At 36.7% G+C, this 26,216-nt stretch overlaps 2 protein-coding genes across 2 annotated transcripts in view; one reads left to right on the top strand and one right to left on the bottom strand.

Annotated features, from left to right (window-relative positions):
- Window positions 1–15,478, top strand: part of LOC124633069 — an 18,934-nt gene extending 3,456 nt beyond the window's left edge. The window contains exons 3-17 of the mRNA XM_047168162.1: window positions 3,837–4,061; window positions 4,382–4,582; window positions 5,630–5,824; window positions 6,411–6,612; window positions 7,105–7,277; window positions 8,480–8,610; window positions 10,269–10,286; window positions 10,809–10,871; window positions 11,241–11,346; window positions 11,729–11,953; window positions 12,330–12,530; window positions 13,411–13,593; window positions 13,930–14,131; window positions 14,513–14,685; window positions 15,211–15,478. Coding sequence (XP_047024118.1) covers window positions 3,837–4,061; window positions 4,382–4,582; window positions 5,630–5,824; window positions 6,411–6,612; window positions 7,105–7,277; window positions 8,480–8,610; window positions 10,269–10,286; window positions 10,809–10,871; window positions 11,241–11,346; window positions 11,729–11,953; window positions 12,330–12,530; window positions 13,411–13,593; window positions 13,930–14,131; window positions 14,513–14,685; window positions 15,211–15,339 — 2,427 coding nt within the window. The 3' untranslated portion in view covers window positions 15,340–15,478. The remainder of the gene's footprint in view (window positions 1–3,836; window positions 4,062–4,381; window positions 4,583–5,629; window positions 5,825–6,410; window positions 6,613–7,104; window positions 7,278–8,479; window positions 8,611–10,268; window positions 10,287–10,808; window positions 10,872–11,240; window positions 11,347–11,728; window positions 11,954–12,329; window positions 12,531–13,410; window positions 13,594–13,929; window positions 14,132–14,512; window positions 14,686–15,210) is intronic.
- Window positions 15,350–26,216, bottom strand: LOC124632922 (protein artichoke-like). Its single transcript, XM_047167933.1, has 7 exons — window positions 25,302–26,216; window positions 19,922–20,380; window positions 18,517–18,784; window positions 17,920–18,306; window positions 17,363–17,547; window positions 16,878–16,992; window positions 15,350–16,535 (listed from the first exon to the last, which is right to left on the bottom strand). Exons 1-7 carry the CDS (start codon window positions 25,598–25,600, stop codon window positions 16,302–16,304), a joined length of 1,947 nt encoding a protein of 648 aa, XP_047023889.1. The 5' UTR covers window positions 25,601–26,216; the 3' UTR covers window positions 15,350–16,301.

Here is a 26,216-nt window from a genome sequence, read left to right as displayed (position 1 = left end):
CCAAATTATGTGACACCCGGCTTGAGAAGCTCGTGAGTACTAGCAAGAGCATTCGGATATTCTTATAAATATTTAAGTAGTAAAAAGTGTCTCCAATTAATGTTACCTATTGCTTTGAAACATTGCATACATAAGTGAAGTAAAAGTTTCCTTTTACACATCATAATGCAATTAATTACTTGTAATATGTGAAATACATATGACAGGAAAACCGCAGTGTGGTCTATAGGTTCATTATAGGTAGTACATGCCACAGTAGTACTTTACACCTGTTTTCCTATTCATAAAGAAAAGTGCTCTAGGTATATTTATAGTAATTGTAGGTGAGTAAATTATGAGGAAAAAGAGCAGTTAGGTCGTTACTTTCTGTAACTTAAGAGTTAAGAATAACTTAGTCATAAAGTTCCTAAGTGGATGTCTAAAATATAAGGTTAGTAAAAATAATAGCTGAACCGTAATTAGGCGTAATAATTACAACAATTTAAGCAGATGAAAACTCTTGGAGCAGAATGAACATGCTTTGAGCATAATGAATTAGCCAAGGACCAAGGCAATCCGGTACTGAAAACATGGGTCTTATGTCTTTTCTTAGCATCACCTAGGCAACAAAAAAAGTTTACCAATTCGCAGTGAACGCGATGTTATTGCAATATAAGATAGTGCAGTCATTGAAGCATTATAGCTACGATTTTTTTTACTGTGAACCGATTTGCATGAAATTTTGGAATTAGGTTCATCTTACCCTTAACTTCAAAAGTGAATATGATTTGAACTCCGCCACCCCCCCTGGGGGTGGTTGACACCCCTTCTTTGGGGTGAATATTTTTTTGCAAAATAACCTCGGATATCGATAGAAGACCTAATTTTTATTTATTTTTTATTTTTTTTTATTTTATTCATCATGGGACAATAAACAGCTACAATATAAATGTTACAAAAATAATTACTTATAATTAAACAATATTGCAGCCAACTACATTATCCACATATTAGCAAAGATATGGTAATAATGGGTGCCGCTAGAAAGGCAATACAATAAAATTAAAGTAGAATTAAAATTAACAGTACAATAAATATGAGAAAAGAAAAAATAAATATCATGCAAGTAACAATTAATAAATTAATATAGCATGTTGCTTTAATTTATAACAACAACAACAGCTTAAAGTAACAAAATGAGTGATTAACACAGATATTAAATTAAATGAGTACGTTAAATTAGATAAATTTACCTATTAGTATACATTCCAGTTATTATTTTATTTATTTTTGTTTATAATTTTTAATACATCATACTTGAATTTAGATTTAGAGCATACAAAAATATCTATGTCAACAAAGTTACAGTTGTAAGATTCCACCATACGACGGATAGGACAGCGCAGACCAGCATTAATTCGGCAAGAATTCACAGCAAATAAAGTACCAGCACGGACACTGCGTTTATTAACCGTGCGTGGGACCGCATAACAGAGTTTACTTATGAGATCTATGCTATCAAAGCTACCACGGACGATACCATACAATACAGATGCATCTAGGTATTTACGTCTATCTTCCAGGATGTTCAGTTTATATTTATCAAGCAGCACTGAATAGGATAAATATACTTTGTGGCACCTGTAATGCATAGCACGTAGAAATTTTAAGCTAAAGTTGTCTTTAAAGTTTTAAAAAAATCCAATACTTTTCAAGTTATTGGCAATTGAAAATTGGCAATTTTTTCACGTTTTTCATCGGTTTTTTGCAAATATCTCCAAAAATATAGGTTTTATCGAAAATTTATAAAGAACAAAATTGTAGCAGGTAAAACAACGAACAATTTGTTTTTTTTTTATAAAAGGTCCTAAGTGCAATATTAAGCTAGATATTAAAGATCAAAGCCGTTTTTTATTTTGTCTGAAATTTAATCGTTGTGGTCAATGCCATGTAGCGGCGAGTAGATGCATTTTATGCATTCGAATACAAATGGGTTTTGTAGTGCTTGAAATAAGCTTTAAGATGAGTACTATTAAAAGTCTTTTGCACGTAAAATAACTGAGCTGTATTGCAAATAAGGGGAGCATCTTATATTTTTTCTTTTAAATCAATGGGTTTCATAAGTGCCATTTCCACCAAAATTAAAATTAATCGTATTCCGCCTAGGATTAACTTTATTATGAAGAGTTTGATAGATAGTATCAGTTTGGCTGCTTCAGGACAGATATTTTTCAAAAAAGTCACGATTAACGAAAAGAACAAAATTTCAAATTAAACAAAAACCCACTTGTTTTTCATAATATCTCAAAAATTACGACAGATACGTATAAAAGTGTACTGATAAAAAAATTAGGTATTTTTCTGACAAACAATTTGGTTTGTTTGTTTTTTCTGTCGAACAAAAATTGACGGAGATATGATTGTTTAAAGAGCGCGTGGCAGCGCAATCACAGCCTCTCTTAAGCACTTTAACCCTTCACCGTTTTAGAAAAAAGTTCTTTACTATATATTGCAATGATGGATGTTGTAGCTCTCTTAATTACTTTTACAGTGGTTTTTTATAAATTGTGATAGCATGAAAATTGAAGGAGTTACGGTCCAAAAACTTGTCATATTTTTTTCTACTTAGTAACTGAAAACTTCGGAGTGTCAATATTTGGAGCAATGTGAAAGTAGGCAGTATAATAAAGAGTCACAACTATTGTAATGTGTATATATGTCACCGGAAAATAATAAAACTGGTAAATTGATCAACTTACTAAAATAATAGATGGCATAAACTACGTCGATTAAATTTCAGACAAAATAAAAAACGGCTTTGATCTTTAATATCTAGCTTAATATTGCACTTAGGACCTTTTATAAAAAAAAACAAATTGTTCGTTGTTTTACCTGCTACAATTTTGTTCTTTATAAATTTTCGATAAAACCTATATTTTTGGAGATATTTGCAAAAAAACCGATGAAAAACGTGAAAAATTGGGAATTTTCAATTGCCAATAACTTGAAAAGTATTGGATTTTTTTAAAAACTTTAAAGACAACTTTAGCTTAAAATTAGGTCTTCTATCGATATCCGAGATTATTTTGCAAAAAAAATATTCACCCCAAAGAAGGGGTGTCAACCGCCCCCAGGGGGGGGTGGCGGAGTTCAAATCATATTCACTTTTGAAGTTAAGGGTAAGATGAACCTAATACCAAAATTTCATGCAAATCGGTTCACAGTAAAAAAATTCGGAGGTTAGACCGTATTTTTCGCTTCAATGACTGCACTAAGAATAATAATTAGAGACGGACATCCATAGCATTGCTGATTTAGTTTTTGCAAACATCATCTGTTAGCGTTTGCCGATGTTTTGTATACAGGCGTCGTGTGTCCATACATTACTGAGACTGCATGCGCGTGCACTGACTGTAATCAAAGTTATTTTGAGAACATTACGAGTATTTGCTCAACATTGTGAGTTTTATTATGACTGCAGTAATATTTTCCTGGCAGGATGATGTTTTATTATTATATATTGAGATGTATATAAAATATTCTTTGAGTTCCTCTCGGCATGTCAAAAGCCAATCTATGGGTATTTTGGTACCATTCCATTAATAAATATGTACCTTTCTCAGAGTATACATGGCTGTGTTTGAAGCAAAATGCAATTCCTGCTTATTTATGTCATCTAGTAATACCACAGATTACAATCTAATACTCCCAATTTACTATTATTATTATTTATAATTTTTATTAGCACACTAGCACATCATCATTATTCTCCAGCCCTTATCCCAGGAGGATGATGATGATGAGAAGGCACATATTTCACATACAAAACGATGCATTCAAACCTATTTTGTCCCTAGGACCATTACTACCAGCCTCTATGGACGCTCGTAGGAGCAGGAGTAGGCACGGTCGCAGAAACTCGCCGCGCAGAAGAGAGCGTATTACCCAACAACTGCCGATGGGTGCAGGACTCCGCAAATTCTGTCCTCCCCCATGAGAACAAGGTGATCACCAGCCAAGGGGATGTCATCAACTATGAGTATCTGATTATTGCTGTTGGACTCATCAATGATTATGAGAAGGTAAGTTTCCTTTTAAAACATATAAAGATAAAGCTAAAAAAATCAAACAAACTAGAGAATCAATCGATAGCTCCTCTATCTTAATCAGCATTATAATGCTGTTTTACACTGAAGAACTAAAGTTGGCACAATTTAGTGCACCAAACACTCCTTAATTTCTGCAGCTTACTTTTTGGATGTAATGGGGAATATTATCTTTATATTCCAAGTTCAATCTCCTAAAATAACTTTAAGCTAAGATAATGACAATATATTCTTTCACTACAATACCTGATAGCTTACAAGCGCATCTTAATTTAGTACAATCTTCCCTTAATTAGGTGCCTGGACTATACGCGGCTCTACAAGACAAGACAAGCTCTGTATCGTCGATATTCAGCCCGGATTTCTGCGAGAAAACCTTCTCGGACATGAAGAAGCATAAAGAAGGGAACGTGGTGTTCACCTACCCGAACACTTTGATCAAGTGCCCCGGAGCGCCGCAGAAGATTGTCTATCTCGCCGAGTCGTATTTTAACAAGGTATGTTTTGTAGCCACGAAGAAGGAAGGATGAGCGAAGATGCCCTAGGGCATGTAGGTCAGGGGTCTTGTCAGCGGGGTCCAGTAGGGCCAGGGCCTGCCGGGGCTGCGGGTTGTTCGAAAGAGATACCGCGGGGCCCTGGTACATAAAAGGCCCACGACGGAACACGACGGTTTTTAGTCAGTAAGAGTCTGACACTCCCTCACCGCTGCTAACCCACAGCGGGAGGGGTCATTTAATGATTTTTGACGTCATTAAAAAAAAGGGCGTCCAAAAGTCTAGCCAAAGTATTTGTTGAAAAGTTAATGATTCGTTTCATATTTCACAGAAAAGCTATAAAGTTCAGCGCGAATAGATTACGACCGTTTGTGAATTGGTTCACAAAGTTGTTTGGCAAAACACAAATATACTATGTATCTACATGTTGCACATGGCAACTAGACATGATTGATATCATAACAAAATAGTTATCTCACTAAAAGTGAAAGTTTGTGAGTTTGTATATATGTGTGTACAATTTGTATAAGGGTGTGTGTGTGTGTGTGTGTGTACATGTATGTGTTCACGTGCATACGGTTTAACGAATTTGATGAAACTTGCCAATAATATAATTTGCGTAAAAAATTTCATATAGGTACATACATATATAGTTACCGGCACGAATCTTGAGCTCTGGCCTACATCTGCGCAGAAGTGATTTATTAGCAAAGAACCAATCCCGAGTGACGGCTATGACGCGATGCACTGCGGGCCAATCACCGCTTTAGCCCGCCCCCGCGCCTCACTTCATACCACAAACGGGACCCAACAAATTACTTCTGCGCAGGTGAAGGTCAGAGCTCAAGGTTCGTGCCGATAACCTACTTTTTAATCGGGTATGGGAATTAGTTCCCATAACAAGCAGATCAAACATATTCATGAAAATCAACATAAGTATAAAAATATAGCGTACACGACTTTACATAACCTGATAAAAAAACTTAATGATTATTTTTCCACTGATTCAACCATCCCTTTACAATATGTTACAATCAACCCCTCTTTCAGACGGGTGTCCGAAGCAAAACGAACATTATCTACAATACCTGCCTACCAGTCATATTCGGAGTACCCAAGTATGCTGAAGCGCTAATGAAAGTCGTCAAACGCAAGAACATTAACGTCAACTATGTGACCGTGCTGAAAGAAGTCAGGCACGATAAGAAGGAGGCTGTGTTCTTCAATAAGGAGGATCCTGATAAGGTAAGGTTTGATCTTCATTTTTTTCTAGTCTATAAAATATTCGTTATTATAGTATGTATATATATTCGTTAATCGTTAGTCTTCATAGACAATTTTATGATAAGGCAACAATTAAAGAACTTTTTGACACACGTGATAATATGACACACGTGATAATTAGATTCATTGGCACTACACAAGCATGAATGAACTTCCCTATTGAAAATTAAATATGTTTATTGACATTAGGCTTATTACATGAACAGTTATTTGCTTCAATTACATTAGACGGCAACCCCCAAAAACGTTCCCCTTTCATCGCTGCCTACTATTCTGGCTGGAAAAATAAAATGGTGATGAATAAACTTTCCAGCAACATAGTTGTCTATTACATTGGATTATAATTGAATTTACTTTTATTCTTTTAATCTTTTATTTGTTTGAGACATGCTTAACTTAATGCTTAATCTTTTGCTAAATTATTAATGCTAAAGGTTTTTGTTATATTCATTCAAATAGGGTTTATAGAGCACAAACACCCCAAATCTACAAACCTTTGCGCACAATAATTTTTCCCAAAATTAATAACCAAAGTAATCTTCACCAGGACATAACAGTAGACTACTCAATGCTCCACGTGTCTCCCCCGATGCGGACGCCTGACTTCCTTCAGAACAACACGTGTCTAGTCGACGAGAGCGGCTTCCTGGAAGTGGACATGTACTCGCTGCAGAACCAGTCCTTCCCTAACGTGTTCGGTATTGGGGATTGTACTAACACGCCGAATAGTAAAACTGCTGCGGCTATCGGTAAGTTACATTATACGTCTCCAACAATATTAAAGAGGAAAAAAATTGGTTTGTAACCAAATAAGGCCGGAATTTTGAGAAGATTTCCAAACATTTTTCACTACTAAGTAGACTAACTTAGACTGCATCTTTATTCGGTTCCTACGGGAAGAAGTTTCCCGAGGCTCGGGTGAAACAGTTATACTGATTGGGTCATCCAGTCAGGTAGTCAGAAAGATGTGTGACAGTATAAATTGTATGTACTTTACTGCCAGTAAAAGTAGTTTTCTTTTTGTTGATGTCTCCCATTTCCAGTCAAACAAAGTGTAAAAGTCCCAAATGAATGATAAGATAAAACAGTGTTTTTTTTTTAATCGTAAAGCTTGTATATGATCAGTATAATACTTTCTATAATGTTGATGAATAGACTCCCTAGTCTCTACAGATTTTTTTATTTCATTTAAAGTTTTTTATCATATTTTCAACTCATTTAATTACGTGCTTTATTTCTAGCGGCACAATGCTACGTGCTCGAACACAACCTTCTCGCCACGATGCAGCGCGACGAGCCCCGACAGCGGTACAGCGGCTACGGAGCCTGTCCGCTACTCACGTCATACAACACCTGCATACTGGCGGAGTTCGTGTACGGCGGCGTAGTGCGAGAGACCATGCCCTTCAACCAGGTCACTGATATACTGATAACAATTTTACGCTGTCCTTAAATTCCTAATTAAAATAATATAAAATAGTACGTAATTAGGTGTTCCTGCAATCTGCACGTCAAACTTTTTCCTTTCTCTATCATCATCACTCTTTTTACGCACAGGCCTCGTCTCACCATCTTGCTAAATGCAGGTTGGTGATTTCAGACTTTATAGAAAGTATGTACATACAAACTTAGAAAAGATACATTGGTATAGTAAGTTCAACTCAGTCTTGCGCGCGGCCTTATGTGTGGGTAACCCTTGTACATACACAGTGACTTTGTGTGCGTGACAAGAGGTACAGTCGGGTACAAATACAGTTATTTAGGGGTTGTATACGGCTGTTTAAAGAAAAACAGTTATTACGTAATTTAATGTTTATATATTTATAATGATTCTGAATCGCTACTTGAAAAATCAAATGATGAATTTTCGGATTCGCTACTCTCCAAGGTGAATTATAAATTCTGACTCCATGTCAAAATGTCTACAGTATTCTTCTTTTTTCTTTTGTACATGTCGACAAGTATTATACCACATCCCTTCATCAATTTGACTTAAACGTTCATTTATGAGTTTCATTATTTCCGTCTTATTTTGGTCGACATTATGCGAAGCAATATAATTTTTTAAAATTCCGCACACATTTTGTTTACATTATTATACTAGATTATACGTTTTTTTACATTCTTAGTCCACACTTTTATTTATTGTCCGCGTACCCCGAGCTAGAAAATATGTAAGGAGTATTTAATTCATCTTAGATATTTCACCTCATTTATTTCTTAGATACTGTCAATGTCAATTTGAAAAAACGTATGAGAAAATAATGAAAAACTGTAAAATGTAATAATAAAAAGCTTTGAATGTTGTTTCATTTTTTGAAACGCTACCTGACTCCTTAAACGTTTTCTCCGTGAAGAACTAGACATTTTCGTAAACGACTGTACCCATAACAAAAGCGATAAGAACACGTCATGCTCGGACGACGTCACTGTCATACAAATGAAAGTTGTATATTTACAAGCTGACGCACACATAGGGCCGCGCGCAAATCTGAGTTGAACTATCTATACTTGCCTGGCCTGGATCGAACCATCATACTCGTGAGTTTGGTTCTGTCCTTACTAGGCCACCACCCTTTTTTTCTGACTCTTTCTAATCATACAACTTTGTTACAGGCGCGAGAGAGCACGATAGCGTTCTACATGAAAAAGAAATTGTTCCCCTTCATATACTGGCACTTTATGCTGAAAGGGTATTACCACGGGCCTGAAGGCATCAGGAAAATGTTGAACCCCTTCCGAGACTGATTCTGTCAAGTCAGAGTTTGTTGGCTCAACGATATCTATGTGTGGTCGCTTAGAACGGCGGGAGGTGACTAATATGTCGGCCTGAAGACTAAACGCCATGATTAGAAGAAAACTTTACTAGAAATATGACATTAGTGCTATGGAATGAGCTGATAAAATGTCATTAATACTGGTTTAAGAGTAAAAGAGTAACAAACAAAAATAATATAATATCTGTAAACGACCTTTTTGGTGGTGCATTGTTGCCAGTCACATAAAACCTTTTTTTAGTATTTTTTTTTCTGTAAGAAAAATGTGCACAGATTTGAGTGTATAGGCAATCTGCTTGTCCAATTGTGCTGTAAATGCCGAAACAAATATATATTTTTTACTTTGATACAAAAACGAGTAACTTTTCATATCATTGACTGAATATCAGAGAAAATCATAAATATGAATATTTTATTTGATATATTACAAGATTTCTTTGTTGATGTTTTTTTAATGTTTCGAGATATTTAATGTTATTTTTGTTTGTTAAGTTTATATTTTTTACAATATTTTTTTTTGTATTTCATATAAAACAATGCAGGACCCGGTCTTTGGTCAAACCCAAGGATATTATTTGCTGTGCATTAAATAAAAAAAGGTGGAGTTTATATCTTATAACATGTAAAAAAAGTTTACGTTTCTTCTTATCCTTAATTAATTCACAAAAGATATTGGTAAACTTTTCAAGTTTTCGCATAAGTATAAAATGCCACGTCAACCACAAATATTGAATCACAGTAAAAAAATCCTGGGTCCCTCTGAGGTTCTTCAAGAAAAGTATGTCGTTTGATGCTCATGATGAAAATGTTTGAATTGCATTACATAGATATCGTTTGAACTATTTCCTGTAATATTTATAGTTAAGTGTTTTAAGAATCATAGATATTAGATAGATATGTGTTTATACGAAGGACAAAAATTATAAAATGCCCAAGAACAGATCATGGTACGGCACTTATTTTCCTAAACTTCAAATTTAGGAGACATGTAAGTGAATTTTTCAGTAATGTTAAACTACCGTTAGGAAGTTTATGCCGTTTTTAGGGTTCCGTAGCCAAAATGGCAAAAACGGAACCCTTATAGTTTCGTCATGTCCGTCTGTCCGTCTGTCCGTCTGTCCGTCTGTCACAGCCGATTTACTCGGAAACTATAAGTACTACAGTGATGAAATTTGATGGGAATATGTGTTGTATGAACCGCTACAAAAATATGACACTAAATAGTAAAAAAAAGAATTGGGGGTGGGGCCCCCCATACATGTAACTGAGGGATGAAACTTTTTTTTTCGATGTACATACCCGTGTGGGGTATCAATGGAAAGGTCTTTTAAAATGATATAAAGTTTTTCTAAAAAACATTTTTCTTAAAGTGAACGGTTTTTGAGATATCAGCTCTCAAAGTCGTAAAAAGTATGTCCCCCCCCCCCCTCTATTTTTATAACTACGGGGTATAAAATTCTAAAAAAAATAGAGGTGATGCATGCTAATTAACTCTTTCAACGATTTTTGGTTTGATCAAAGTATCTCTTATAGTTTTTGAGATAGGTTGATTTAACTGTAATTTACGGAACCCTTTGTGCACGAGTCCGACTCGCACTTGGCCGGTTTTTTTAATGTATCTAACACAGCTTACAAGAGTCACCAGAGTAAGATATTTACCTCGATATAGATATACTTTTTTCGAAAGCAATAAAAGTTCTATGGATTTTAATGTCCCAATTTTTAACAATGTGTGATACAGAGAAATGAGATGAGAACATATATTTGTATTATTTTGTAGGTAATATAAGCACATAGGTAGTGATAGTTGAAAAGTGACTCGTTTGTTTATATGTAAATACAGAGCTTTCGTATACATTTGTTATTCTGTTATTAAATGTTATACAGATTTTGACTAATTTTGTGTTGGTTTTATTTCACTTTCTCGTCCCTGTATTATGTATATTTTATGCAAGAGTACTCCAGCAAAAAATGAATTCCTGTAAAATAAATAAATTATTTTTCAAGAGTTACAGTTTTGGCTTTTATAATAACAAACATATTATAGAGATTATAGTTTCACATATAATCTAGTTGGCTACTCAGTCAAAATTATCAAGTTATAATGTCGAAATGATATATTTTAACAAAAGATAAAATTAAGAGTAACAAATGAGCGTGGTCTCCAGAAGACTCGCTCCCATCGTCAAGCATGCGGCCAGGCATCACTGTCCTGCCAGGAAAACTTACAAGTAAGTAAAAACTAAATAACACATCTATAGAAAACTAAAATCGTCATAGTAAGAGCCTACAGAGCATCTACCGAGCCTTTTCCCAACTACATATGTTGGGGTCGGCTTCTAGTTTTACCGAATGCGGCTGAGTGCCAATGTTTTAAAAGGAGCTGTCGATTAGACCTCAACCCAGTTACACAGGCAAACCATCCCCCCCCTACCCCTAGGTAAGATTGGTGTCAGACTTACTGGCTTCATGAAAGGCAGATCTGAAGCCTTAAATGTTCCTGTAGATACAATGGCTTTTCTCTGAGTAAATCAAGTACCTAGTCCCTTTAGAACACTGGTCAAGATCTTTTACAAAAGATAGTTTACTACGTGTGTCAGATGTAAGCTGCTGGTAGTCGGAGGCGGCGCCGGCGGCTGTAGCGTCGCCTGGCGCTTCGCCCGCCGGATGAAGAAGAACTGCATTATTGTGTTGGAGCCCTCAAGGGTAAGAATTTCTATACTAAAGTATCTAAATTCTGGATTGACTACGGGAATTGGATCAACCGTAGTGGGGTACTGTGAGCCCACAACCCTAATTTACATGGGACTTAATACTTATTTATTTTTCCCCTATGTATACCTAACCACATACCTAACTAACACCTATAGAATGTCTCCTATATTCTCTCCTTACCTACTTAATCCTTATAGGTATACTTTTCCTACTAACTGCCTTATGCCTTAAGTCTATATACACCATTATGTACTTTACTAACGTTATTTATTCCTTATGTACCTTATGTGTTCCAGAGTATTACCTTAAATCAAAGCTTACCCGTGCTATAAATACAAAGGATCCTTAACCCAACAGCCTTAAAACTCCTCAGATCCACTACTACCAGCCTGCCTTCACACTCATAGCGGCAGGAGTAAGAACATTAAAACAGTCATACAAGCCGCTTCGTAACGTTTTGCCGCGAAGCGTCACGTGGCTGCACGACCGCGCTGAATGCTTCGATCCTGGCAAGAACCTTGTGTACACGTGGAACGGAGACACGATATATTACGAGTTCATGGTCGTCGCTGTGGGCATCAAAAATGACTATGATAAGGTAATTATCTTCATATAAGGTGGTGCATGCTTCAACTATTTCGAACGTACAGGTTTAGGTTAAGGCATCTTTAATATGATGGCCATCATCTACCTAGCCTTTCCTCGAATATGTGGGGGTTAGCTTCCAGTCTCACCGGGTAAAGCTGAGTAGGTACCTACCAGATTTTTTATGAAGCTATATTGCCTTGCTGATCTCCTCAACTCAATGATGTTCAAATGCCTTCCGCAATACGGAGAAACTCGTAATGACAAGATGGTTTCCCATCCCCGGACATTATCACGCCTTTCGTTGCTTATACTTATGATCAATCGACCCGTGTTAGTTATCGACAAGCTCCACCCAGCTTTAAATTATCGAAGAATTGTCTTGTCAGATCATTGGTCTCCAAAGAGCCCTAGACGACCCGAGATGGCCTGTGTCCACGATCTACTCTCCCTATTACTGCACAAAGACCTGGAACCTTATTCGGGGGTTCACGGGAGGTCATGCGTTGTTCACGTTTCCTGTCGGGGGCGGCAAGTGCTCAGGGGCCGCTATGAAGATCATGTTCTTAGCTCAAGATTATTGGAGGAAGGTAAGTTTTACACACACAACACATACCTGGGTATGTACGCCGTATGCTAGTCGTACTTTAGTGAGCAAGAATCCTGATTATTTCAGAAAGTCATAAGTACACCGACAAATGTCATACTTTTAATAAAAAAAATAAAGTTTCGTGTTCAATATTCGTTAGCTGTAAACAGTCATTAGAAATTAGAAGCTAATTGGACTTTAAAAAATCCTTTGCCATGATAGATTTGATGAAAGGTTTTGCAAATGAGCTCTCCAAAGAAGTCCGAATTTAGTTTTAGAATTTAGGGTTTACTTACTCGTTATAGTCAATCAAAGCCTTGGTAATATAACTATTATGTAAACATGACAACGTGACTTCAGCCCACATGATAGCAGTCATAAGACTTGCATTGGAAGTGATCTAACGGAACTTTACCGTTGTTAGTAATATATTTACAAATTGCTTGCTAGAAGAGGGGTTTTCCCGTAATGCTATATTTTGTAGGCAACCTGAAAATAATGAGTTATGTTTTTTAAGGAAAATAAGCTAGCTTCCTTTTTTAGATCATGTGTGTTGTAGGTGAAAGAGATCTTGTTTCTTGCTAGCCGACAGCTGTATCACCCGCGGCCCGCGAGAACTTCTTTCGGTACCTACCTACCATGACAAAATGTAGCCTATCATATGGTTACCCGGGGATAGGTTTAGTTTCCCAACGGTGAAAGAATTTTTCAGATCGGCTCACTACTTTCGAAGCCGGTCACGGTCACGCAAACGATCAATATTTTTTTCGTCTTTATGATACCTAAAAATTATGAAGGGAATTTCAGAACTTCAGAAATGCAAAATTATTTGGCGCGGGCTGTACTTTTTTACTATAAAGATTTACGTGTTTGATCTCCAGACGAAAATAATCAGCAAAACGAACATAACATACAACACGGGATCTGAGGTATTGTTCGGAGTTCCGAAGTATGCGACGGCTCTACGCAAAGTGACGCTCAGTCGCTGCATCGTGCCCAACTACTGCGCTGATCTGGTAGAAATCACACCTTCAGGGGCTGTGTTCCAGGGCACCGGGGGAGAGGTTAGTATGAATCTGTATGAATAGTGAATAGAAGTATGTAGAAAAATATACAAGGTTTTTATTACGGTAAAGATGTTGACCTTACAAAAATGAATACTACTCCCATATCTTGACATGAACTTACATTTAGTGCTTCTGAATAATTTAATTTATAAGTTCGTCACTGAGTTCGTCAACATTTCACAAGTTACCTGTTTTAATGAAAGCAAAGTGTTTGCCTTGTACCCATCTCAGCTTTCCTGTTTAAAGCCGTAATACAGGCTATATTTGTAACAATTAGATAAGTACATATTCCCAAATACTTTATTTAACAATATTAACATCGACACCTTCCAGACGATAAGCTTCCCCTACAAACTACTCCATGTGACGCCTCCGATGTCTCCACCGCACTGCTTGCTGAAATGCAAGGAGTTAACGACCCCGACTGGCTACCTGGAGGTAGACCATCAGACGCTGCAACACAAACGCTTCCCCAACGTGTTTGGGCTCGGAGACTGTACGTGCACTCCTAATAGCAAGACTGCTGCTGCCGTAGGTGAGTAGCTCCTGAGATTTTTATAAAGAAACATGTTTGTCTGCCCGTGATTATGGATGTTGTAAAGGATCCGAAACGTCGGGATTAAATAATATTAATATAACGGCGATAAAATCCGTAAAAGTAGTAAGACTCGATTGGGGTGAACAAAAATATAGATCAGTAGCCTTAATATTGTGTTGGTTTACGTTTAGGCGGTTTTTTGAAGCTCCAAGGTAAAGCAGGTTTTGCGTTCTCTATAATATAGATACTATTGTAAGTTAGCAAATGGAGCAAATTTCTTTTTTCGCAAAAATTTAAATTGCCCCCAAAATCGTTGGCATTCTTTATTCATAGCTGTTACTACTTTCTATTCACATCTAAAATTTTTGCACATGTCAGCTCCTCAAAGCTACGTGGTAGAATGTAACCTAGACAAGGTGATGGCCGGTAAGAAGCCTACGAAGAAGTACAACGGCTATGGCGCCTGTCCCCTCATCACTTCTTACAAGAAAGGAATCATGGCTGAGTTCCTGTATGACAAGAAAGTGTGGGAGACCTTTCCTTTTGATCAGGTTCGTATTTATGAGCAGTTATGGAAAATAGTGTTTCCAAAATTCATGTTTTTGGCCTCATTAATTAAATGCTTTGTGATCATAAGGGCAGCCTGAAAACCCTCATGAGAGGAAATATGTTCACTGTTATTGGCGTCCTCAGCCGATTTCGGCCACGGCGGCTGTTCTCATATAAGGAGATCAACCAGCTGCGTAGGACGTATTTTAGTGCACAAGCATTTGCACAGACACAGGTGCACTCCCTATTCCTTCACTCTCTGCGCCCGATGGGACGGCAATCCGACACGACCGGAAAGTGATAAGGTGCAGGACCGACTATTTTAGCGATTTACGTGCTATGTTTAGTGCAAACTTTTTAATTGCTTGATTGATTATGAATTTTATACTTGAAGAAACAGTTCAAATTAATTAAAACCGCGTAGTTCGAATTACAAAATTCGCTAGTGTTACAAAATAGAAACTATTTTTACATTTCACCATTCATTTCTTATATCAGGCTTTTGAAAATAATATTGAATATTTCAGGCAAAGGAACGTCGGCTGTTCTACCAAATAAACAAGCATATCATGCCTCGCTTGTACTGGAACATGGTAAAAGGCAAGTGGAGCGGTCCGAGCACTATACGACATATCATCAATCCCTTCAGAAGATGAAACCACTGTATTCAGTATAAATATTTTATTAAAACTCTTTATACGTACAACTTATATATTTAACTAATATTTTACAATAAAACATTCTGATTCTTTTCTGCTTCTGCATTCACATTTATAAAGTTATGGCTGAATTAAATATTCTTGTTTTAATTGTATTGTTGTTGAAGCTTGGTTAATGAGATTTATTTATACACACACTATGTTGCATACGTGGCGTATAGCAATTTAAAAGCCTGTGTTATAACAAAACATAATTTTGTCTGTAATGTGGCAACAAAGCTTTATAAAAACTGATGAAGTGAACACAAACATTTACGTCAAAAAACGTAAAAAAAACATTGTGGTAAAGCTGTACTTATTTAACATTATTGTATAAAAATACTAATATTTACAACAGTACTCATTAGCGATCAACAAAAATTACACTAAGGTATATTCAACATGAAGGCATACATTCATAATAAAGATTAATCTACTTTTGGTTCAATGATTTGGTTAACAATTTAACTTACCTAAATATAAAAATGACTTGTCCTTAAATGGGATGAACTATTTAAATAATAATACCTAGTGGAATCTATTTTTTATTTCGACCAGAAATATCGACTTTTAATATTCCGTCAACGGAATTTTTAACTTTAAGATATTTTACACAATCACTTTTGGATTCGTCCTAATTGCTAACGATAGTGCAAGCGAACGATGTGATATTATAATGTATTAATTCTATTTTAAATAAGAAAGGTACATTGCAATTTACATTGCATTCTAAGCGACCTTTGAAAAAAAACAAACCTTAAAAAGTTCGTCATCATATCCAGTTAAACCACAAACTCGTCACGATTTTGAGTTCGTCACAACCCATCACACAGTTCACTTTTACAATCGCAAACAAGTCAGAACACTAAACTTAACCACTGCATCACCCACACATTAAAACATCAACAAATTACAAAATCTCAAACTTTACTAGTATTTAAGTTAGTAAACTGTTCTTTATGTCCATTAGTAATGTCTGTAGCACTCTGCCGCTTTCGTTTCATGGCGGCGCGGCGGATGCGGTATTTTTTCCTCGTCTTTATTAAGTAGACGGCTAAAGCTATTGCTACGAGTAAAGATACTATGATGCTGGCTCCTAGGATTAAGGTTAAGTTCGTCACACGTGGGCCTAAGTTGTCTGTTGATGGTTCCAGCTGGAATTAAGAGAAGGGGCTGATTAGAAAAATAAAGAGCCCTCAGATTTTCTTTAATGATAACGATTTATTTTTATTTTTAAGGAAGTAGATAAGGTTAAGCAAAAGGCGAAGATTACGTAGGTAAAATATTTCCTTTTCCATTGCAATACGATGTATTAAATACCACGCTTACCTGATACAGGTTGGTGTTTAAGTTAAAAATATAAGAGAAATATAATTGAGAAGATTAACATATACCTAATAAAATCCAAAGGGCTCTTACGTCGTTCTGTTTCAAATTCCATTTAGCTGTCATATCCTTAAGGTCTAGTCTAGTCTACTATATAGCATGGATCTTACCATATAATTCCCATGAATACCACTCCTAGACGCCGCATCCCCACACATCGCTCGCTCCGTCCAGTTATACCAATGTACCACTCGCAGACCTTCGAACGCGCGGGGGGAACCGCATCTGAAATGTTTGGGAAAACATAGGTTATTTAAACGGTTCCTATAAAAAAGAAAGAAGTAACCGGCTTTAAGAGGTCTGCAAGGTTCGCAGATCAGGCTCTCATAGTTCCAAAGGTTTAGTGTAGGTACGCATTTATACTTTTCAGTATCAGCTCAGAGTTTGGATTTTAAGGGGATATAATTATTTATAATTTTCAAATCGGGACAAACCCGTCTTTTTTTCTGAAGTTGTGATAGTTGAATCGCTACGACTAAGGTTAATAAATACTACAGGCCAGTATTTTATTTATAGTTTTGGATTTCCAAGTCACCCAGAAAAGAAAATACCCAATACCATTACGCCCCTAAACATGAAACACCAAGCCACCTACCTAAGTTCAGCCAGCAACCTAGAATGCTTAGTAGCATACATCTGCGGCAGCAGCTCATCCACGATCCACTGCATGTCACAGTTGCAGTTCCACGGGTTGAACTGCAAGTTCACCCCCTCGGACACGGAGGTCCAGTCTACCAGGCTCTTTGGTAAGTAAGTCAGGTTGTTCTTGCTTATGTCCAGCTGAAAAGGTAGAACAAATTTGCAAACCGCGTGTTTCAACGAAAATAAGGAATCTTTCAACAATATATGTATATTTCAATATATTTTTTTGGAACGACTTTAAGAAACTCGGAAGACTAAGAACCTTTAAGAGACTAAATTCAGAGGACGGAACTTTAGGATAACTTCCTCTCCTCATGATTCGTTACAGGTCCCCTTTCGTCGAGTTTTCTTTGGCAAGGAAATGATATTGCGAGAGATAGCAGTCATCGAAAATATCACACTTAGAATTAATTTATGCTAAAAAATACGATCTAAAAATCCCTAAAGTCCTACAAGATGTTATAACTCTTCATTTGGTAACAGGTAAAAATGCATTTTTTTTAAACTTACCATGCAAACTGAAGTGCCATCAAAAGCTCCCGCCTTAATCTCCCCCAAAGATGGACAACTTGACAGATACAGAGAGAAACAACTAATATCATTTTCCGTTTCCTCTGCGGCTCTTCCCACCACATTACTAAACGCCTTCTCATCAATAACACGAAGAGACTTCATCTCATTCATATACAAACTCTTTACAGCAATTATATTTTTAAAATAAACCGTCTCAATGGGGTTGCCATCGAAATGAAGTTCTTCTAAATTGGGAAAATATTGAGTGCTAATCGTCTTTGGTATTTCAGCTATCAAGTTGTATGATAAATCTAAACTGTATAAGCTTGGTAGTTTCTTTTCTATGTTCATTTCTTTTATTTGATTTCCACCGATGTTTAGTACCTGTAAGTTTATATCAAGTTCATAAGTTATTTTCTAACGGTGATATAGTTAGGGTGTTACTTATGCAGACATAAGAGTATGAAAGGAGAAGACATGCTGCGCCGACCCCAAATAAAATTGTCATAAGGAGGACGATGATATTAATGAAGTTATTTATTAAGAAAGAAACAGTCTACAAATTATATTTTTTTTTATAAGTAGGCAACTTACCTCCAAACTATCAAAATTAACAGAATTTTCGTCATACAAATCCGACAGTCTGTTATAAGATAGGTCGATATACTTGATCCCAGTAGGGAACTTGGGCCAATGGAACAAAGTGTTAATTTTCAGTATGGCAATCTGCAACCCTGGCGGTAGAGCGAAAACCAACGTTATGTTGTTCTGAGCAAGGTTCAATTCTCTTAAATTCGTGCACGTCAGGAAGGCTTCTTCTTCAACTATTTCTATTATGTTATTTGATAAATCTAAAAATTCTCTGGAAAAAAAATACAAGTGTTAATTAGTTATTCCTTTAATATGATTTCATTTAGTTATATGTAGCATGCTTGGATGAAAAAAAAAAACTATTTGCCGTCTCTAAGAGCGCCTCCAGCCGCGTTGCTATCGCACTATTCATTGAACACATTTCCCGAGCCTTTTTCTAACTATATTGGGGCGGCTACCAGACTAACCGGATGCAGCTGAGTACCAGTGCTTTACAAGGAACGACTGCCTATCCGACCTCCTCAACCCAGTACCCTGGCCAACCCGAAAACTTGGTAGGACTAGTTGCCAGAATTACTGACTACTTGTATAGGTATTTTACAAGCGAAACCGGAGGACAAATGGTTAGACAGAGTTAATCCATAGCATGTTTCTATACCCTTGAAGTTCCAATAACCTCTTGGTATTGAACTGTTCACCCCAACGCGTATCGTATTTAGTTCATTTACAAACATCTGTGTTTGTTTTCGTCTAGATTATCTTTTAACAAGCTAAACAGCGCATCAATCTGATAAGCCGCTTAATAGTAGTACATAGAAGGTAATTTAGTCATATTTTTTTGTATTTTGATATAAATGGTAACTTTTTTTGAACCCGTTAAGGAATAAGGCCGGTAAACACGGTTTTAGTGTCTATGCCATAACTTAGTAATTACATATAACTTAGAAATAGGTACATAAATAGTTCCAGTATTTTCCGCCGTACCTACTTGAGGCGTGGCGTGTAATCTATGAATTCAAATCTTTCAAATTCAGTAGAAGGAAACCAGCCAAAAAACAGAAAAAGGATGCACGTAACGGTTTGTGAAGTCAACTATACGATAAGTAATTGTGTGCATGCAACATAGAATGCAGGATCCAAAAAATAATGCAGTTTTGTATAAAATATTGCACCTATTTGAAAGAAGTGTCCACCTAAGTAGGTCCTACCTATGTTTATTTAGACTGTCAAGTTATCTATCGATATCGATAAACAGTTAAGCGCTCTTGACAATGTTTCATAGTTTGAAATAAACTACTGTGTAAAATGTGTTCTAGTAAGCAGTTAATAATAACCGTTAGATAAGGGCATGGCTGCTGTCTGCGAACTTCCTTAATAAAGAAAAACAGTTTAACTTAAAATTACTTACAGACTATTATTCGGTGGGAAGGAATCCTTAGTGAGAGATCTGATTCTGTTCTCATTCAAATTCAGCCGCTTCAAGCGCGCCAAATTCTCAACGTCACTCCTTTGGAGAATGAGGTCGAATATCCCATTCTTGCTGACATCCAAATCTTCAAGCGCTGTTATAGGCTGCAGCGCATCCAGCGGAATCCGCTTCAAATTATTACTTTGCAAATTCAACTTCTTCAAATGACGTAAGTGCCTAAAATCCAAAGGATTGAACTCCGACAGCTTATTATACGATAAGTCTAGATCTTCCAAAGCGTTTATATTAGTGAAAAGGTCAGGCGTGATCGTGGTGAGCTCATTGTGCGAGAATGACAGAATTTTCAAATTTGGAACGTCGCTAAAAGGATCTGGCCAGTAAGCTTTTATGGCGTTGTTTGTGAATCGTAGCGTCTCCACTTGTGAATTTGGCGGCAACCTGGAAAATAAAACAAGATACTGTAATTATTTGAAGATTTTGTTAAACAAAGTGCATAAATCCTAATCAGAGCAACGACTCCACAAGGCTACGCAATTAATCCGCCGTTCAATGACCACGTAGATGCCTACGAACAATTTTTAACGAAGTTTTTCCTATCTGCAAATCGAAAAACTCTAGTCCGGTTTGTGGCGGACGACGATGATGACATACGTCCGGACATGAGCATTAAGGTTGCTAAAAGACTTTAGATACTATCAATTTAAATCAGGAGAGCAAACGACTACGCTTGACGAGCCTGCAAGGTTTCATCCTACTGTAATTGAACCTCACGGCTGAAGGACCAAAGTCGACAAACGACCACAGATAGCCTTAAATTCTGGTCCTTATACACGCGAAGTTGTAAAAATTAATTGATTCGTAATAAATCAAACAGTAACTAAGCTGTAATAAAATACTAATAGACTTATCATGCGTAAGCGCTGCGTATAGTTACACAATTGCTTACATCACGTTCCTATTTTTTATCTCACGCCTGTTTGACTAGGAATTAAAAAAAAACAGCAAATAAGAAAAATAAAGAATCATATTACATTTCTTGAGAGAAATTGGAATTTACCATGATTAATAAATAATTGAGCTAACATCTGCAAAATTAGAAAAGGTATTTTTTAGTATAGGTACCTAACATTAAAAAGAGAGAGTTCACATTTGATCTGAGGTTCACAGATAGAAGTGTAGATTATCTTAGTTCTATGTAGCATGTAGCAATCTTGTTTTTCATTATAAACGATGGATGCGTTGTTTAATCTATAACAAAATACAGACAATAATACTGAACGAACAGGATCAACGCGGGAGAAAACTGTTACTGAAGGCATCAGAAGCGAAAACTTAGTTCCACAATTACATAATTAGTTATTTATGACACCGTATTTAACCAGGCGAAATAGTACAAGATAAGATAAGGCATGCATGCATAAATGGCAATGAACCGGACTAATGTCTGCAGGAATTGCTTCAGATGACCCTAGGTAGAGGTAAGTAGAACGACAGAAAAGAAGATTTGCTCTGCAGTGGGAAAACAATAAGGGAAAAACAAATGACTCTAGCACTACATAAAAACGTGATAGCTTGAATGTGTGTAGGTAGGTAAGTTTATTACTCTCTTACGCAAAACTTCTGAACGGATTTTGGATACCTGATTGTATGCCGCTAATTAGAGAACAATAGAAAATCAATTGTCTCGCGTGGATCCGCGCACCCGGCAAACAAGAGGTTAAACTTAGCACTAAAATAGCTTATACATCAGAATAAAATAAAGGCCAATGCTTATCCAGGTACGAGAAGCAGACAAGCAGTTCCTTCGGGACGTGAGTGAAACAGTAAGCACAAGCAAAAATGGCCAAACATTGCAGACGACACCGGTTCTTTATCAAATTCGTTAACTAGGTAGTCTGCATCTAGCGCCAGATTTCAGATACAAAAATGTCGGCCATTTCCCGACGCTGATGATTCGCAAAACAAACGCACATGACACGGTTTTGTGGTTGATTGATGTGACAAGTTAGGCTAGAGACTGCGGTCTCTGCGGTGTAATGACCTGGCGGAGCAACGAAAAGGATTTTAGGCTTATTAATATGTGTAATTTTGGATTTTGTTTTGGCGAAAAGTCATCAAATGACCCATCTTCCTGTGAGTGGGTGCAGCGTGAGGGAGTGTTAGACTCTTACTGACTAAAACCCACCATATTCCTTCTTGAGCCCCTTATGTACCAGGGTCGCAGTAACTCTTTATTGATGGGTTCCTGCTACATGAATCCCTGTTTTGCGGATGAGGACATGTTTATTTGCGTTTCATGTAGCAGAATGTCGGACTAATCCTAACTAATATTATAAATGAGAAAGTAACTCTGTCTGTCTGTCTTTCTGTCTGTCTTTCTGTCTGTCTGTCTGTCTGTCTGTCTGTCTGTCTGTCTGTCTGTCTTTTCTTCACGCCTAAACTACTGAATCGATTTGTGTGAAATTTGGTACAGATATAGTTTGAAACTTGAGAAAGGACATAGGATAGTTTTTATTACAAAAAAAAATTATAAATAAAATTTATTCCGGACATATAGCGCCACCTATTGGTCAAACCAAAAATCTACCTTAAGTTACTATTCCGTCGCGGGCAAAAGCTAGTACAATAATAATAAAACAATTGCCTTAATGTAGAGCTTGACAGATTAATAACTAGGTAAATCTTCGGTAATATAAAAAAGAGGAAACATTTTTTGATTGTAACTACTGAGCGGATTTGAAAAATTCTTTTGCCGTAGGGAAGCAGTTTCTCCGAGTTACATAGGCTATATTTTATCCGGGTGCCGGCAGTACCTAGTTCCCAACAAAAGGCGAGTGAAACCGCGGGAGAACAGCTAATATGAAACTATTAATATGTTTGAACACACTGTCCTTCTCTTTTATAAATACATAATTACGTCCCACAATTAATTAGGTAGAATAGCGTAACCACTGATTGTGGCAATTTGTTCAGATTCTGAAGTGTCACCTAACAAATCACGGACTAAAGGCCGCGCTAGTTAATTCATTATGGTTTTTATTTTAAAATACTCCTACCATAGAGGAATTTGTCGCGGTTCTCCTGCGTCCTGTAAAAACTACATATCTACATAACGCCATCTAAAAAAAATGCATATTTAATTTTTCCTAAACCTAACTAACCTTCTTCTGTAAATAGGCTATTTAAATAATACTAAACTATTTAACTATCTAAGATTTAAATAATAACTGAAGTAGAATATAATACATAAACAGATTTTTTTTAAATCAAAACAAACAATACTTACACTTAGGTAATTAACTTATTATTAAGCAGAGCCCAATAACCGGTGGGCGATGATTGCTTTTGCCCTTTATTGTTAGGTTTCGCTTGTTTTCGTAGAAACAGGTTAAATTAATGTGAATAGTGATTAAGTACTTATTACTGTCATTACTAACCTCTGACGGACTTCGACAACCTACGTCACTGTATCCGTGAGTAACTTGAAATTCGGGAAGATAGCTTAGCGGATATGTTAGAATGATGTCTTTACGCGGTTTTGGTGACACAATCAGAAGTAATCTCTGAAACTGGTGGTGAAAAATGCTTCATTCGAGTACTTCTATCCGGTTCGCGAGTGTTCCCACGGCACGCGGATCCGAATCTATTGGCACAAGCTAGTCTATTATACGTAACCGAGGGCCGAGAAAATGGACGGATCTTAGCACAAGATATTGACATATCGAAGACTGGAAGACTCCAATCGATTCTTACTCAATGAATCAGTCACGCACTATGTCACAACAAAAGATATCAAACCACTTATGATCAAATGACAATCGTGTTGCACACTAACAAAAGATTACAATATAACAAAATATATTCAACGTATTTATCAAAATGCTATCTATAGCCATGAACTGTCTTGCTTTTCCCAACTATGTTGGGGTCTGCTTCCAGTCTCTCCGGACACAGCTGAGTACCAGTGTTTTACATGGAGCGACTGTATATCTGACCTCCTCAATCCAGTTACCTCGGCTGCCTTATACACCCTGGTAAGACTGGTTATCAGACTTACTGGCTTCTGAATACCCGTAACGTCTATCAAAGATTTTCCGGTACCAACCCAAAATGCTCTTTATTCAGAGTATTCAATTTCATTTTGATACTTCAGAGCGCTTAAGTAAAGGCGTTTCCCTTTTGAAGGTAATCTAATCTTTTAAACGATATTGAATTATTACGTTTATTGTTTCTGAGAGCTTATGAAGTAATAGCCTGTTTTAGCAAGGGTTTAACGAGGCGTGTTTTAGCCTCGAAGCGGGGAGGATAATGCTAAGCTCGTGTATTTAGTAGGCGAGAGAATTCGTGTCGTCATCCTGAAGTAAGCCTGAAACTTTTGAAACTAATATGTATGGAATTTGGTATAATACATTGAAAACTGAACAATACATGTGTGATAGATTAGTCATACATATACAATACATATCTAAATACTAGCAGTTTTCCACGGTTCCACCCGCGAATGTGAAAAGTAGCCTAGGTGCTTTTCCATGCTCTCTCGACTATCGTAGTTTTGTCGTGAAAGTGCGCCACACAGAAAAGAGTCACTTTTGCATTTATAGTAACATCAGTATAAATATTGTGTAATCTACTCTCTATCTAAAGGGCTTGTAGGTATATCAGTCTATCATAAATTACAATCAAATAACACAGCAATTTGTGGTCAAATAGTAATTAGGTACGTTAATTAGAGTATTATTTATAGTTTTAATTCAACGACAAGTACTTGGCAACCTGATACGGTTTTCCCTAAAATGCTCAGCAAACAAAGATTAAGATAGTCGGCGTGTAAACAAAATTTCAATGCCCTTTTATATATTGTACGTAGCGTAGTTTTATTATAGTTAGTAACGAGCGTGATAAGCAGTCAAGGTAAAAATAAAATAATGCATAGTCAGGGTCAGGATTCAAGACACTGGAAGTAAGATTTTATACCTATGTACTTAGATTTTGCAGATTTGTTTTCTTACGTAGTCCTTTCCTGACGACTGTTTTTTAGTCTCTTATGAAGACTTAAAATGGCACAAATGAGTTTTCACGTAATATTGATTGAATATAAAGTCGTAGTTTAAAACTTGTGGACCAAAGGACCAAAATGATAGGTACTTATTTCCCTCTATACTGATTCGAACTTGTGACTAGCTGTAAGGAATTGTCGCTGCGCTATTCGGAACATTGACCCATCGTTGTAGAGCGATTACGCCCACACTCATTGCTAGAAGTATTCCAATTTAACTGAATTTGGGAGAAGATTAACGGTTCTAGTAGCTAGGAACTATGAGAACATTCTTTGAAAATTAGTGGTCTGGTAGGTACTTACTTGCCCAATGTTGACAGTCCTAGTCCATCGAAAGTGGCCGATATCTTCAAGCCATTAGGATTCAAAGGCCATGCAATTTTGTCCAAGTCTGATACATTTTCTATCCTATCGAACTCCGAACACTGAACATACAACACTATATGAGTCCCATCGATATCTGGGATTTCACTGCACGTGCAAACATCACATAACTTGATCAGTTTCAACACTTCTTCCTCCATAATTTCTTCATAAACGTCTTGAGCACTTCCATTTTTGAATATTAAAAAAAAGAACGTCAAAAACAAAAGGGCGCGCATTTTTACTTTTTAAGAACGATGACACAAGCCCATCTGCGTTCGACTCGTAATCGCGGTGGAATGATAAGTTTCCCTATCGTTGTCTTATCGCCATCGGCGCTGTGTGTGTACATTGCTGAAAATGACGCACACTAAGGTGATAGGAGATTAATACGAACTCTATGTGATTCATGGTCCTTTAGTACGAAACTGGTCCTTTAGGGAAAGGTATTTGTAAGACATCGAAAATTGTAACAATAGGTACTCAGTAGTCATATATGTGGTAGGTATAGCTAGAAATATTCTAAGCTAACTAGAATAACAGACATTCTGGCGAATAGATAACGCGAGTTACTTGTATTTGTTTATGTTCAGTGAAGCAGGGATTAAGGACGAACGCCTTTAAGTTCAAAAACACTGATATTAAATACCGGATCAACAGGATGATGTCATAGCTACTTTTTCGTCAAAGGAAAACTTTTTCAATATTGAGATGACAATTGCACAGAAGGTTTATGAGACCCTGCGTTTAGGGGGTGTTACTGGATTCCGCACGTAACATTCACAACAAATAAGTAGATTCTTGGGAGATTTTCGTATCCACAGAAACTGCACTTCACATTCTTAAAAATTGTAG

The sequence above is a fragment of the Helicoverpa zea genome, chromosome 9 (genome assembly GCF_022581195.2).
Source record: "Helicoverpa zea isolate HzStark_Cry1AcR chromosome 9, ilHelZeax1.1, whole genome shotgun sequence".
Taxonomy (NCBI): domain Eukaryota; kingdom Metazoa; phylum Arthropoda; class Insecta; order Lepidoptera; family Noctuidae; genus Helicoverpa; species Helicoverpa zea.
The sequence above is the reverse complement of the archived record's forward strand: the minus strand, read 5'-3'. Positions and strand labels throughout refer to the sequence as shown.